Source organism: Odontesthes bonariensis, chromosome 2 (assembly GCF_027942865.1).
Source record: "Odontesthes bonariensis isolate fOdoBon6 chromosome 2, fOdoBon6.hap1, whole genome shotgun sequence".
Classification (NCBI taxonomy): Eukaryota; Metazoa; Chordata; class Actinopteri; order Atheriniformes; family Atherinopsidae; genus Odontesthes; species Odontesthes bonariensis.
Window position 1 is genome coordinate 22,275,863 of NC_134507.1, and position 15,989 is coordinate 22,291,851.

Genomic DNA, 15,989 nt, shown 5'->3' on the forward strand with positions numbered 1-15,989 from the left:
CAACCAATCACAGCATCCAAAACTCTTAAAGGGCCAGAACCTCTTCCACGTTGCGCCTAGTGCACATCGCAAAGTGCTCAACGCCACCTACTGAATGCAGATTACAGACAGCCACAGTAGATCAATTGATTTCAACGAAACCATGGTAGGGATTTTGAAATAATCTGACTATGTCGCCCAGACTAGTCTCATCAAAAGTCCATGACTCCAACACTGTAAAAGGCATACAAGTACCCCACACTCTTGAGGGTGCCATTGTTGGTGGTTTTGTGTGGTCAACTTTGTCTCCTATCTTAAAGGGACATTATGTAATTTCTTCCCCCATCTAGTGGTGCAATTTTATTTTGCAAAGTTGAATGAATTTGCTCTCTAGCGCCTCACGTTTTCAAATGTGCGCTGCAATTTCTTGAACTACGGCAAGCGGAATGTGTCAAGATTCAAGAAGCTATAGCTTCAGACTCAAGGTCCATACAAACAAAAAGAAATCAAGACACACAGTACAAAGGATTATATAACACACATACAACAACACTATAAATACAGATGACAGATAACATGTCAGATAACATAACATCTCCTTTGGTGTGCAAGCAATGCAATTAGTCATATTCAGGTGTTGTTACCGGAAGTGACGTCGACGCAGCGTTAGCATTAGCAGCGTTAGCAATAGGAGCATTAGCAGCTGTAATTAAACTCCCGGTAAACTTACAAACTTTCTAATGCCTCGTTTTGTGAGTTAAGAGCCTATGTATACTACGGCAGAAGTTTGGTAACAATCAATGCATTATTAGTGGGATCATTTATGAGATAAAATCTATTTAGCATTTATTTTTATTTTTTTTAAACTTTATTAGTAAATCAACAAAATAACAGTTTACAAATGTGAGCATAACGCCAAAAAGAAGATAGCCAGGGGGAGCATAGGAATAATAATAAAAAGAAGAAGATGATGCACTTACAAAAAGAAAGCTAATGAACACAAAGACATATGTGCCAAGGAATAAAATCTATTTAGCATTAGCGGCTATAATAAGCCATTTGGCGGAAATGACGTCACAATGGTGTCATTTCCGCTTGTAGGCCTGGTGGGGAAATCGCGATTCGAAGTGCTTTATGTCCCTCTCGGCACTTCGTCGTTTTTCAGACCAGAAGGACATGGCAGCCTCCATAGAGCTTACCTGCTCTATGTAGATACAGACAAGTTATTCTTCACTCAGGAGGATAAGTGAGATTTTTGACAGAGATCATTTTACACCAATGAGGACTAACTTATGAATGAATATGTTGATTTGAGCTAATAAATGACTTAATTTATTACATAGTGTCCCTTTAATGATTTTTTTTTATATTGTGCATTTTGTGTCTTATTTCATTTTTATTTTATTTTCATTTTTAGTTATTTTGTGTCTCATTTCTGTAATTTTGTGTTTCATATTGGTCAAGTTACCTCTCTGTGGTCATTTCAGGTCTCAATTTGGTGCTTTTGAGTCTCACTTTAGTCGTATTAAATCTCTGCAACCATTCTCTCTCTTTTATGTCCTTTTACATTTAGTGAATTTGTCCTCTTTGTGGTCACTTTGTAACTCTTAATGTTTTTATTTCTGTTGAATGAATTTTGTGCTCCATATGCCTGTTTAGTAATTTAATTAATGTCCTTTTATGTTCATATGCTGCGTTGTGAGTCTATCCCTCTCTGTTATATTTACAACGTGTACATAATGCAATACTCAACAACTTTCAAAGTTTTACATTAGCAACACAGATATGATTAGTTTACCATTAAATATTTATATCAAAAATGGATTTTAAAGGGCAAAGCTGTAGAGCTTCCATAGAAAGTGTGTACCGAAAGGGTACTTCACCTGAATTGAAAAGTGGATTAAAATAATTCCAATCTCATTTTGGCATCACAATGATAATTCAAAAACTTTGAGACGTTCCCAGTAGTTGTTTTAAAAATCCAACATTCAACACCAATCTCAGTCTGCTCCCTTTGTAAATGATCTAATTTATCTATCAGAACTATGTAACTTCAGCCAAATCTGAACATAGATTTTACACTGAGGCTTGCATACTGTACAAATTGTTCACTTACTGTAACAGTTAAACTTTCTTTACAAAGTCCCCTGAATTTTAACTGTACTCTCACATCCTTCAGCCAGTTCCGTTTTGTTTTGTTTCTCAACACCCAATCGAAAGAATCAGAACCAAACATTAACATGATGTTTTTGATAGTTATGTTTGTCCTAGTTTATAAGAAGGGTTCCAAGCTTTCAGATGGGTCAAATTTGAAACAAGAAAAACATATAGAAGGAGCAAAAGCAGGATAACATGTTAATATCTAGTTAACATATGTAAAAAAAAAAATTGTGTAAAACGTTTAGGATTTAATTTCCTTTGTATTATCCATCCATCCATCTTTTATCTTCCGCTGGTCCGGGGATCGGGTCGCGGGGGCAGCAGCTTAAGCAAAGAGACCCAGACGTCCCTGTCCCCGGCCACTTCCTCCAGCTCTTCTTGGGGGACCCCGAGGCGTTCCCAGGCCAGCCGAGAAACATAGTCTCTCCAACGTGTCCTGGGTCTTCCCCGGGGCCTCCTCCCAGTGGGACGGGCCCGGAACACCTCACCGGGAAGGCGTCCAGGATGCATTCTCACCAGATGCCCGAGCCACCTCATCTGACTCCTCTCGATGCGGAGGAGCAGCGGTTCTACTCCGAGCCCCTCCCGGATGACCGAGCTTCTCACCCTATCTCTAAGGGAGAGCCCAGACACCCTGCGGAGGAAACTCATTTCGGCCGCTTGTATTCGCGATCTCGTTCTTTCGGTCACTACCCACAGCTCGTGACCATAGGTGAGGGTAGGAACATAGATTGACCGGTAAATCGAGAGCTTCGCCTTCTGGCTAAGCTCCTTCTTCACCACGACGGGCCGGTGCAGAGCCCGCATCACTGCAGACGCCGCACCGATCCGTCTGTCAATCTCCTGTTCCATTCGTCCCTCACTCGTGAACAAGACCCCGAGATACTTGAACTCCTCCACTTGGGGAAGGATCTCATTCCCGACCCGGAGAGAGCATTCCACCCTTTTCCGGCCGAAGACCATGGTCTCAGACTTGGAGGTGCTGATGGTCATCCCAGCCGCTTCACAATCGGCTGCAAACCGCTCCAGTGAGAGCTGGAGGTCAAGGCCTGACGACGCCAACAGAACCAAATTGTCCGCAAAAAGCAGAGACCCGATTCTGAGGTCACCAAACCGGACCCCCTCAACGCCCTGGCTACGCCTAGAAATTCTGTTCATAAAAATTATGAACAGAATCGGTGACAAAGGGCAGCCCTGACGGAGTCCAACCCTCACAGGAAACATGTCCGACTTACTGCTGGCAATGTGGACCAAACTCTGACACCGGTCATACAGAGACCGGACAGCCCATATCAAGGAGTCCGGCACTCCATACTCCCGGAACACCCCCCACAAGAGTCCCCGAGGGACACGGTCGAACGCCTTCTCCAAGTCCACAAAACACATGTAGACCGGTTGGGCGAACTCCCATGCTCCCTCCAGGATCCTGCGGAGGGTATAGAGCTGGACCACTGTTCCACGGCCAGGACGAAAACCACACTGCACCTCCTGAATCCAAGATTCGACTATCCGGCGGATCCTCCTCTCCAGTACCCCCGAAAAGACCTTACCAGGGAGGCTGAGGAGTGTGATCCCCCTATAGTTGGAACACACCCTCCGGTCCCCCTTTTTAAAGAGGGGGACCACCACCCCGATCTGCCAGTCCAGAGGCACTGCCCCCGATGTCCACGCGATGCTGCAGAGGCGTGTCAACCAAGACAGCCCTACAACATCCAGAGCCTTGAGGAACTCAGGACGGACCTCATCCACCCCCGGGGCCTTGCCACCGAGGAGTTTTTTGACCACCTCAGCAACCTCAGCCCCAGAAATGGGAGGCCCCACGTCCGAGCTCCCCAACTCTGCTTCCTCATCGGAAGGCGTGTCGGTAGGATTGAGGAGGCCCTCAAAGTATTCCCCCCACCGACTCACGACGTCCCTAGTTGAAGTCAGCAGAGCCCCGCCCTCACCATACACGGTGTTGACGGTGCATCGCTTCCCCCCTCTGAGCCGCCGGATGGTGGACCAGAATCTCCTCGAGGCCGTCCGGAAGTCGTTCTCCATGGCCTCCCCGAACTCCTCCCAAGCCCAAGTTTTTGCCTCAGCAACCGCCGAGGCTACGTTCCGCTTGGCCTGTCGGTACCCATCAGCTGCTTCCAGAGTCCCACTGGCCAAAAAGGCCCGATAGGACTCTTTCTTCAGCTTGACGGCCTCCCTCACCACTGGGGTCCACCAGCGGGTTCGGGGATTGCCGCCACGACAGGCACTGACCACCTTACGGCCACAGCTCCGGTCGGCCGCCTCAACAATGGAGGCACGGAACATGGCCCACTCGGGCTCAATGTCCCCCACCTCCCCCGGGACATGGTTGAAGCTCTGCCGGAGGTGGGAGTTGAAACTCCTCCTTACAGTGGATTCCGCCAGCCGTTCCCAACAGACCCTCACAATACGTTTGGGCCTGCCAGGTCTGACTGGCTTCCTCCCCCACCAGCGGAGCCAACTCACCACCAGGTGGTGATCAGTTGACAGCTCTGCCCCTCTCTTCACCCGAGTGTCCAGGACATACGGCCGCAAGTCCGACGATACGACTACAAAGTCGATCATCGAGATGCGGCCTAGGGTGTCCTGGTGCCAAGTGCACATATGGACACCCTTATGCCTGAACATGGTGTTCGTTATGGACAGTCCGTGACGAGCACAGAAGTCCAACAACAAAACACCACTCTGATTCAGATCGGGGGGGCCGTTCCTCCAAATCACGCCCCTCCAGGTCTCACTGTCATTGCCCACGTGAGCATTGAAGTCCCCCAGCAGGACGAGGGAGTCTCCCGAAGGAGCACTCTCCAGTGCCTCCTCCAGGGACTCCAAAAAGGGTGGGTACTCTGAACTGCCGTTCAGTGCATAACCACAAACAACAGTCAGGACCCGTCCCCCCACCCTAAGGCGGAGGGAGGCTACCCTCTCGTCTACCGGGGTGAACCCCAATGTACAGGCGCACAGCCGGGGGGGCAATAAGTATGCCCACACCTGCTCTACGCCTCTCACCGCGGGCAACTCCAGAGTGGAAGAGAGTCCAACCCCTCTCGAGGAGGCTGGTTCCGGAGCCCAAGCCATACGTCGAGGTGAGTCCGACTATATCTAGCCGGAACCGCTCAGCCTCGCGCATCAGCTCAGGCTCCTTCCCCAGCAGAGAGGTGACGTTCCACGTCCCAAGAGCCAGCTTCAGTAGCCGAGGATCAGACCGCCAAGGTCCCTGCCTTCGGCTGCCGCCCAGCTCACACTGCACCCGACCCCCATGGCCCCTCCCACAGGTGGTGAGCCTGTGGGAGGGGCCATGGGGAAGGGGGGCCCGTGTCGTTCCTTCGGGCTGTGCCCGACCGAGCCCCACGGGTACAGACTCGGCCACCAGGCGCTCGCCGGCGGGCCCCACCCCTGGGCCTGGCTCCAGGGGGAGGCCCCGGTGACCCACGTCCGGGCAAGGGAACACGGTGTCCATTTTCTTTGATCATCATAGGGGTTTTTGTGAGCTGTTCTTTGTCTGGTCCCTCATCTAGGATCTGTTTGCCATGGGTGACCCTACCAGGGGCTTTGACTCATTGGGGCACGCAAACCCCCCCACCACGGTAAGGTGACAGCTCAAGGGGGAGTCCTTTGTATTAAACAAAATGAAATACCATATTGAATTAATAAATGTTAAAAAGTCTGGTGGAAATAGTGAGCCCCATAAACTGGGGCAGAAATACTGTACAAATGGAGTGTGTGATTTGAGAGTTCATTGGTAAACTCATGATGCAGGTATTGACACTCCAGCTCATGGATAATGAAGCTTTCAAGTCATAGGTTAAGCAAATTCTGTTAATTTGACGAACTAAACACAATTTAAAAGTAACAACAGTAATACTTCATCCTAAGAACTGATACCAAATCTAAGTAAATGCAGATCAGTAAAGTATTCATTCTTTTCTAACACTGTGTTTTTCTATAAATGCAACGCGCTTTCTAGTTATTCTCTTTGTTATGTTATTGTTTGTTGAGATTTTCCATTAATCAGTGATAGTTTAGACAAAAGAAAAGATTTGTACAGGCATTAAGAGCATCTCATAACAGCTGCAACAACAGCTAAATATCGATGTACTCTGCCCCTGGTAACTGATGATGAGTCATCATGAGCAACCAATCAGAAATTCAGGTTGGCTAAAAGTCCAGCCGGAGCGTCATTTAGTTGAACAAAGAGTGAATGTGGGTTTTCCCTGCAATTTGCTTTCACTTCCTTCTGACTCTATGAGTGAAAAAGCTTAAACCGCACTGAAATCCGTCATTAATACTTGGAAACACTTTGCTGCCTTTTCTAAAAGAAAGAAAGGTATTGTGTCTGTTTTTAGTTTTTGTATGTCTCCTATCATGATGGTATTCACCTTGTTTAAACTATTTCAGAGCGTTTTTTGTTTGTTTGTAGGATTTGTTCTTGTGTGAGAATGGCAGACAGCGAGACCTCAACCCTCATTGGAGCCCAGCAAACAGCCGTCAATGTTGGAGCACCAGCTCAGAGGTAAGCGGAGAGTGTATTGTAAAAAATCCTCAAAAAATACAGCTCTGGTGTGTATGCTTCTTTTGTCTCTGTGTTTATGTGTATGGGTGAGTGTGCGTGTTAATTTATAATATTAAAATTGCGGGGATGTAAGTATGGTTTGATTATTGCTCCTTTTTGATAAAAAAATGCAAGACATTCTTGTGTAAGATATCACCATTTTCACATGGTGTGAAGTTAGTTGGAGGGTAAGGGTTATGGGGAATTGTTGTTTTTGGTACGGAAATTAATTCAAACCCAAGTAATGTGATAAAAAACACAAATGTTCCCTGTGACTTTTCAATGAACAGTTCAATGATAGCTCATGTTGTCACTCATGTATAACAAGTTAAGTACAGTAGAAATGACAAGAAACCAAGTTGGAAATCACTGTTTAATTTCTCTTTTCAATTCTGTACATAACCCTCTACACTGGTCTACACTCTCTACCAAGCAACACCTGATTTCTGTTTAAATTAATTGACAGACAAGTAGATTGGTCTATTGGACTAGTGAGTACTGACAGAGTGAGTTTCTCCAACATGTCTGGTTGGCAACACCTGATGTCATTACTCACTCAGAGGTGACGTATACGGTACAAGACTTGGACATAGTTCCGGTTTCACTGAATTTCCCCAATTCTTAGTCAAGCTTATAATGTATTTTATACATTTATGTCTTGTCAAGATGTAGGATGCCGATATTTTTTTCTGACACTCATGAATAATTATCCCTCTCACCTCTTTTGTTTTTTTTTGTGATCTAGTCCCCGCCCTTCTCGAGCCTATAAGGTGGCAGGATTGACCCTTTTGGCCAGCGTGCTGATTGTAGGTCAGGGCTTGACTGCCTACTTCCTCTTGAGCCAGAGGAGCGACATCAAATCTCTGGAGGAGCAGAACAAGGAGATGACCATGGAGTATACAAAGGGAAGATCTGGTGGTGAGGCCACATTCAGTTCACATTAGGACGGATATGTTCTGGTCTCCAATAGGGCTATGCAATATATCAAAATGTATCATTAATCATTATTACAATATAAATATTGCTAAAGTAGTATAGTATAGTAGTAATTACTATAGTACAAATCCAAAGCAAAATAATAAAAAAAACATTTTAGGGCACTCTACAAAAGGAATCCCAACAATTCCAGCCAAGTGTGTGGTGATAGTAGGAGGAAAACTTCCTTTTGTAACAGGAGGAAACTAACTCAGGGTGTGACGGCCATCTGACACAATCGGTTCGGGGGGAGGTGACACTTTAGATCCCCTGCAAACAATATGAGGATGTTATTTTTTCCAGTTTCGTTCTCAATTTCCGTTTGATATGGTTATTTTTGTGCGTCAGATCTCTTTGGTTAAACTGAGGGACAGATAATGGTTGGTTTAGAAATTAACTCTAGTCATTGAAACATAACAAAGGGGGGTCCAGACGAGGCCGAGGTATGGGAAGAGTCGGGAGTGAGACCAGCTTTGAATATGTTTCTGTTGTTTTCTCTTCAGTATTTATAGATCATTAAAAAAATGTTAATTTCCCAACGTTTCTCTTTGTTTCTCTTTCTCTTTTCTCTAGGTGGTGCGTCTGTCCCTGCACGGATGCACATTCCCATGAACGCCTTGCCTGAGATGACTGATTTCACATCGCTGGAGGTAAAAGTAGTCCAACATAGGACTTTTTTAGGCTGATAGTAATAGCATTATTGGAGTCTCTAATCAAAGCTTTATTATTTACATTACATATTCCAAACAAGGATGAAGGATCCTTTTTCCAATGCAGACCTTGACATTTTATTTTATTTTACTTGCCAGCCATTTAATGAGCCGATTTATATAAACTAATATCATTGACTTACGGTTGAATTTGATTCTATGTAAAATTCAAAAAACAATAAATGATAACGTAGTCTTAATGAGTTCTGTCAAATTCTTGTAAATTCAAGTAGTCTGTATTTGTTTTCTCAGTTGTCTATTTTATCTGATTGTATTGCAGGAGTCTTCAACTGCAACCCAAGGAAAGAAGTGTATGTTCTGCATATGTATTAGCTGTGTTTGTATATTGTTGTTGCATGAAACCTCTTTATTTATTTACATACTGGAAAACAGAGTTTATGATTATGTATCCCCTCTACAGCACTTGTATTTTCCCTCATAGATCAGCAGTTTTATGTTCACATTGTTTGATTTTTTTTCCCCCATACACTGGTCTACTTGCGTTTTCTCTGCAACACTTTCATTTGACTCCACTTCTTAGCTGCCACACTCACGCCCTGCCAGCAGGAGGCCGCCGGTCTGAAGGCTGTGCAGGTCCCAGATTTCCAACCCACCTGTGACAAGCAAGGCCTCTACAAGGCCCAGCAGTGCTTCATGGGGCAGTGCTGGTGTGTGAACACAGCTAATGGAGAGCAGATCCCTGGATCCCTGCGCGAGGGACCTGCCGGCTGCAGCAAATCTGCCATCAGTGGTGAGTGAACATAACTGGTTCTGAGGGTCAGATGTAGAGGAAATAGAGAAATGAATGTTTATGTGAGTAGTTACAGTGAGGTTTATTGTTTAAAAGTTATTGTGCCAATTTCAATTGCTTATAAATGTATTCAACTTTAATGTGAAGCCATTACTGTTTGTGGATTTAAATGCATATCCAAACAACTCAAAGATATTTCTGTTATTGAAATCATGATTATTTTGCTGTACCGATTGAGTGTTGTCACTGACTTTTAAACATCTTTGTAGGTGCCCTGCTAACTCTGACTGCTGATGATGCCTAAAACTGTTGTGAGTAAACAGTGAACAGCTCCTCTGCTTGAATATCAATGTGTTCTTGCATTATACTCCTCTTTCTGCTAATTTCAACTCAGTTTTCTTCATAACCGTTTGCATCAGATTCTGAGTAATTTAATGCTTTTGGAAAGGTATTGATCTGCTATTGTAATTCCAAAAATATTAATCACCATTCATTTTTATGCTTGTCCTGTTTCTTAGGTAACTGATGGTTGAAACCAACATCAGTTCGGCTTCTAAGAATATACAACAACTTTTCCAACTTATAATCACCATCATATTCGTAGTACTTGTAAGCTTGTTAATCGATTAATTGCTGATTAACCATCTAATGTAAACCATTTGTTGGCTCTCAATCATATTTTTGCAACTTATGTGCAACTATTACACAGATAGCAGAGCCATTTGATTTTGATTAGTATTTAAATGGCTTTTTAAAGGTTAAGCATGTTTTGTGTGTGTGCATGTGTTGTGTAAAATGAACTGTTGCTTTATTTAATCTCTGAATATCTAAATTTAAAGTAAGAACACATTCACGAATGTATTGACCTACATTGGAACAAAATAATGACACATGGACACTTGACACAAAACCTGTATTTTCAACATTTATTTGAACAATCCAAATAAACCTTTTCCCTGACAGTTTTGGTGGGTTTTTTTTCGTGATTAAACCATAACAAAACTCCAGTTCCAGTAAGGTTATTGCTTTTGGAAAACATGCCTTTAACAGACAGGAATTTAAGAAAAGGATAGCATACATTATAAAGACAACACAGAGATTGTCAACAGGCACAACTTTTTCTCTCTTTTAGGAGTTCCAGTTACCAGTCGTACAGTACGAACATTTTTCTGATGCACATTTAAGTCAGTTAAACATGAACGTAACCATAGATATATCAGACATGTTTCTCTTATATGGCTTATTAATCTAATACCTGTATCAGGCCAAATAGTTTACATAAGTAATGTGTGAAGTGCAGTGGCAGTTACACGGTATGAGTAGAGCAGTCAATATGCTGCCTGGAAGAAGTGCCTTCAACCTACATTCTGTCAAATGGCCACCAGGGGGCGAATCCTTAAAATCAGAGAAATTACATAGAAGTTTTTACTTTAGCTGCTCCATTGGGAAACACTTTCCTATTGATTTCTCAATTTGTAGTTTCACATATCTAAATCTGGATTATTCTAATTTTCTAAATGTTTCAAAAACATTTTAAGTAATGAAAGTAAAATGAAAAAATACTTTTATTAATCCCAAAAGGAAATTAATAAAAAAAACTGAATAAAAGAGACAATACAGCAGGGTGTGCTGTCAGGAGCGTGTTCTCAGTCAGTTTAAGTCAAAAACCCAACCTGTCGACAACCAAATGACAAACTAATTGGGGAAGTTGCCATAGCTACATTTGTGTTTTGTACATAGATTCCTCTACAGCAAAAGGGTATGTGAAATCCTCTCACAAGCAGCTTTTGCTATATCTGGTGCAATTTTTTTTTTTTTAATGTTAAATAAAATATTTGTTTGCCACAAATAAATGAACAACTTTAGATCCCTAAAAGGAAGTGCAAAAGATGAACTATTTTCCAGCATGTGAAGTTGCCAGCCAAAGGCTATTGCACACATGGCATGAGATGATAACATCAAGTCAAAACCAGAGTAGGCACACGTTATATATATATATGTAACATAAAACACAAATTTCCATTTTGAAATTCCCAGAAACGATAAAACATCTTTAAATAAAAATTTTACTTTGGCAAAGATTTTGAAGTTCTGATGACCTAGTTCTTAAAAGCAATATGGAATATATTGAAAAATTAAAGACATTTACATAAATACTTATATTTTAACACAGTGTAACTTTAAAACATAATTTTAAAGATGACAGGTTTCCTTAATATGTAATCTCAAAGGAAATGTAAGAGATTTTGTGCCTGCAGAGACACTAAACATGTCAGATGTTCCCTACAAACTTTCAAGAACCACAAGGCTCAGTGCTGTCCCTCTGCGGAAAGCTGCTCCTTAAGGGAATGGTGTTGCCATACTGTATGGCTGTGGGGGGGGGGGGTGATTGATTTGCAGAAATGTTTAGGTAGGTGTCAAAGTCAGGATACAGGTTTTCCCAGAAGAACATTGCACTGGAAAGTGTTGCTCACTTTACCTGTCAGTGGTTTTAACGTTATGGCTGATCGGTGTACATCTGAGGGAAATGAGATAACCTAACAATGAGTCTTAATAAGCCAACCCGGTTCACCAAAAGACATGCACAGAAGCTGTACACTACATTACCAGAAACTGACCTTTTTGCGTTGCATTTTCTGACTCACAAAGAATGTCTGGTGAGAATATAATACTCTGCAAGAAATGTCAACCATAAAATGTTTAGTCTCTTTTTCAGCTGAAAAAGTTAAAACTTAAGAGATAATTAGTAAGATGGTCTAAACAGTAAACAGATAAAGGGCAAGTTTGCTTTTTAAATATTTGAGTGCGAGCTAGAACAATGGGTAGTTAAAACTACAGTCAATGCCTGAGAAGATGGAGACAGGGCAATTGAGAAAATTACAAGAGCACATATATTTATGAAGTTTTATATGAGTGCTGTGGAGAGAGATAATTCAATTAAAAAATGTTTTCAACCGTTAATAGCAACTATGTGCCATACGTCACCTCCTGCCAGAATCTGTTACGGGACACATAGTTATGAAGCACTATGGTATTCAAGTTCAAAATGCATGGGAAATTACCCCTTGATCAAAGTGCAAAATAGTTAATGCTACTATAGCTGACATTTAACCCCTTGAGGGCATAAAATGGCAAAGAAAATGCTAATTCCCAAAACTCACATGCCTATTGTACTTGTACTTCCTCTATTTCAACATCAACAAAGATTTTTTTAAATCTCTGATGAACCTCATTTAGAAAGGCCAACACAAACAGTACATTTGATGTATGAACACTAGTTGGTTGCACTTTAGACAGCACACATAGGGACAGAGATGGCAGGGTTGAGTTCAGAATTCAACTTTCTTTGGTGGGTGGTGTAAACTAAAGGGCTGTTCATATCTGAACATGCTCAATTCACAAAACTCATATTATAAGATAAGCCAAAGTGGCAAAAACTTGGCTGAATGCGATTGAAGTGAATTCAAATTATGAAAGAAGGAAAAAAAAAAGTTTCAACCTATGCTAACCAAGGCTTTCTACTTCTATTTATCCAATTTATTCTGAAGGTGGAAATATTATCTTTTGTTTTTCTTTGAACTTTTCAAAGGAATACATGTTCCTGTATGCAGCTGTACTGTTACCTTCTTTGGTATACGACTGTCTTCCCTTTGTTTCATTCATCCTCTTTCAAATTTGACTGTATTTTTCTCATTTTCGTCCATCTTTCAGGCTCTTTATATAGTCCTTGACGGTGTTTTCAATGTTGGGAATAGCGTAATTTTGTGCAGCATACATTCCTGTACATGTTCCCACTGCCACACCCAATAATGCAGAATTACGAAGCCTTGCAACGATGTACCCGGCCAGAAAACCCTTCAGGAAAGGAGAAGCCAGCAGACTGCCCCCCTACAAAGGAAAAGAGAAACTTGGTATTTGGTTCAGTGGATTCAAATCTACACCTGCAAATTATCATCATTCATACAACTTTTTGACAACTTCTTTGCTGTGAACAAAATTGAAGGCGAGGTAACCTGAACATCCTAATATCAATGTCTGCATGAGCCTTACAGGAGGAATCCCAGCGTGTATCTCATCTTCCACCCTTCTCTGTATGTCCTCTAGCTGGTCCTTCAGCTCCACCAGATCCTTGAGCTGGTCCAGGGGATTCTACACTCAATAAGCATAAACATAGATAGACAGATAAAACAGGTTAGCATAATCTCCTAAAACAAAATTATAAAGAGGAAATTATCTTCAATAACAGACTATTATTAAAAGTGAGTACCAAAGGTAGAACACTTGAAAATTACTAGCCTTTATTTGATATTATTTTTAAATAGCCATCTATAAGTAGCAAAAATTCATTATCATTCTTTAGCACCTTGTTGGTCATTAACCTGATGTTACCACTAACAAATACAGAAGAGGCCTAAGACCTTTTAACACTAGTGCAATATTGACAGTGTTGAATATTAGTATTATAAAACAAGAGGGCATTACGAGTAATATTTTCCTGGATTAAAAGAGCCTAGCTGGTCACTTATACTTTATTTATCAAACGTACGATAGGCTACTATCTAGTAGACCTGACTGATCCCACTTATTTTGTCAATTTTAAAATATTACTTGACCAGAATGTTTTGTTCATTACAACGCTGACTAAGTTAACAGGGTCTTCCTTTTAGTTTTCCTTTAAGTCCAAAATAACTACAGATAAGTCAGGCTTGTGGATTCCATTTTCCTCTTTTACAACCTATCTATCTCAGCATAGAGGTAAACAAGTGGTCCTCTCATTAGCAGTCAAACTTATAAAACTTTCACCGTCAGTTTGCTATTCGACCATTCAGCAATTAACAACCAATTTGTTCATTCATTTTGACTGCTTATTAGTAATTAATATATTGGCAGGATATATATATTCTTTAAAGAACTAAAATAAATCTGATAGATGATTATATCAGTGTAGCTTAAACTTAAGTTGATGCTAAATAAGCTAACAGTTGAGCTACTTGCACTAGAATGCTAAATTGGAATAGCTATTACATCCTAAGCTAATATCCACGGCTAAAAACATATAAGCCGATTCTTGAAGTAGGATGCTAAATGGAAAATTTAACGACTAAAAGAAAAGTTGGCTTAAAAACTGACCTTGTCATCTGCCATAGTTTATCTCCCATCGACAGAATTCTGAAATATCTTTTCTTCTTCTTTTATATTGCCTGGAAATTAAAATGAAGCTACTGCCCTCCAGCGGCCACTCATGAATACTTCAGAGGTTTTAGATTTCATTCAAAATCGTAAAACAAGTTTCATTTAGCTAAAATAAACAATGCATGAACACGAGACAATTTAAAAATATATATATTTCAGGAGTGAATAATGTATCAACCTTCAAAACTAATTTAAACATAAGACAGCTCTAAGAGCTTCTTTGTGTTATTCCTCCACTGTTGAAGTCTCTAGTTCCACGTTCCAGATCTGCATCACTGTCAACACCACCAGCCCTGGTGGCTTGATATTAAGGTATACATACAGCATGATAGGTGTTCTCACCATACAGCCTAATGTGTCTGTTAGTGTATACATAATAAATTTCATACTTTCTTTCAGAGCATTTCCTGTCAAACATTAGATCTACCATGTAGCCTACATTGCAAACAAACCAACAAACAACTCACATGTTTATAGCTGAGAATAAGCAGACAAGAATCAGTCAACTTGCTTGAGTTTCTTCAGAAAATCCCTGTATAACAAAAGGGAAAAAAAGCAAGAGTTGGAGCATCATAGAAGCAGTGATATACCCGACAATCTGAGCTTTTAAACTTGTACTGCATCTCACTGGCTAAAAGTAGGATTAAAAACAAGACAGAACAAACATTTTCCCACAAAAACATGACAAAACTGGTTTATCTGATTATATAGAACTCAGCATTAGCTACTTTTCACTCATCATGCTCTGGGAGCCTGGATGAATGGTCACAAGTGTGATTTGCAGGGACTGGGAAAGTGGGAGTGAATGGCACCTGGAGTCATTTAAGACCAGAAAGAGATTGAGGGAGATGGAGTGAGGAAGTATTAGAGACTTAACAGAGAACATGAGTTATTCCCTTCAGACAGAGAGATAGGAAGAGACAGAAGACTGAAACGGCAGGAGGGAACACTTTGTGAATGTCTTTGCTTTAAATAAATTCAGAATGTTTAATCTAATACCGAGATAAATTATTCATTTTTAGACACTACTTGGCAGTTTCTTCTGGAACTTGGTTTTAATCCTAAGAATTTGCAGTACAGAGTCCATTAACCTTACCCTATTGAGGGATGTCACAGGACAAAGCACATGTGGACAGCTGAATTTAATGGTCTCTTCAAACTGCAGTGACACAGTCACTGAGATGAAACACTGCCCAACCACAAGCCCTGGATGCCAGGTGTTTAAGGGCTAGAAGGAGCAATGGAGGTAAGGTGTCTCTGAGCTTCAGTGCTGTTGATTATTAAGCAGGGTTATTGATTTTGGCCGAGGCATATTTGGCTGACTAATCATTGGATGCCTCTGTAAAGGAAAGGTCATGGCAGCTTATGGTGCAGACAGTACAGTGATGTGCACTAGGGAAATGTGTATAATAATGTACCATAAACATCATAGCCAGAAGGATTTATGTTTGGATTGTCAGAGCTAGGACAGCAGGATAGCAATATTCTTTTGGTCATCAAAGGCAGGGTGCTTGAAATAAGCTGTGCAAATAAGAATGAATATTCAGCAAAATAAAAAATACCTTTGATTTTTAGAACTTTGTGACTAAAACTTCATCTATTATTCAACAAGCCTGGTGGAATTTTTGTCTTACATTATTAAAGGGATTTGTATTAA

General features: G+C 41.3%; 2 protein-coding genes across 2 annotated transcripts; one reads left to right on the forward strand and one right to left on the reverse strand.

Annotated features, from left to right (window-relative positions):
* The first annotated feature begins 6,369 nt into the window (after nucleotides 1-6,369).
* On the forward strand, nucleotides 6,370-10,101 carry cd74b (CD74 molecule, major histocompatibility complex, class II invariant chain b). The gene is made up of 8 exons (XM_075479402.1): nucleotides 6,370-6,478; nucleotides 6,572-6,664; nucleotides 7,449-7,621; nucleotides 8,252-8,328; nucleotides 8,669-8,699; nucleotides 8,930-9,139; nucleotides 9,409-9,450; nucleotides 9,658-10,101. The coding sequence occupies exons 2-7, from the start codon at nucleotides 6,591-6,593 to the stop codon at nucleotides 9,441-9,443; spliced, it is 600 nt and encodes a 199-aa protein (XP_075335517.1). The 5' UTR covers nucleotides 6,370-6,478; nucleotides 6,572-6,590; the 3' UTR covers nucleotides 9,444-9,450; nucleotides 9,658-10,101.
* LOC142396543 (SLC35A4 upstream open reading frame protein-like) lies at nucleotides 10,052-14,348 on the reverse strand. The gene is made up of 3 exons (XM_075479415.1): nucleotides 14,270-14,348; nucleotides 13,190-13,288; nucleotides 10,052-13,027 (listed from the first exon to the last, which is right to left on the reverse strand). The coding sequence occupies exons 1-3, from the start codon at nucleotides 14,282-14,284 to the stop codon at nucleotides 12,830-12,832; spliced, it is 312 nt and encodes a 103-aa protein (XP_075335530.1). The 5' UTR covers nucleotides 14,285-14,348; the 3' UTR covers nucleotides 10,052-12,829.
* Between the last annotated feature and the right edge of the window lie 1,641 nt (nucleotides 14,349-15,989).

Coding starts and splice junctions, on each gene's coding strand:
- LOC142396543 (XM_075479415.1), bottom strand. Junction 13,028..13,189: donor TACACGCTGGGATTCCTCCT/GTAAGGCTCATG, acceptor TTTCCTTTGTAG/GGGGGCAGTCTGCTGGCTTC.
- cd74b (XM_075479402.1), top strand. CDS start 6,591: ATGGCAGACAGCGAGACCTCAACCCTCATTGGAGCCCAGCAAACAGCC. Junction 6,665..7,448: donor GTTGGAGCACCAGCTCAGAG/GTAAGCGGAGAG, acceptor TTTGTGATCTAG/TCCCCGCCCTTCTCGAGCCT. Junction 8,329..8,668: donor CTGATTTCACATCGCTGGAG/GTAAAAGTAGTC, acceptor ATTGTATTGCAG/GAGTCTTCAACTGCAACCCA.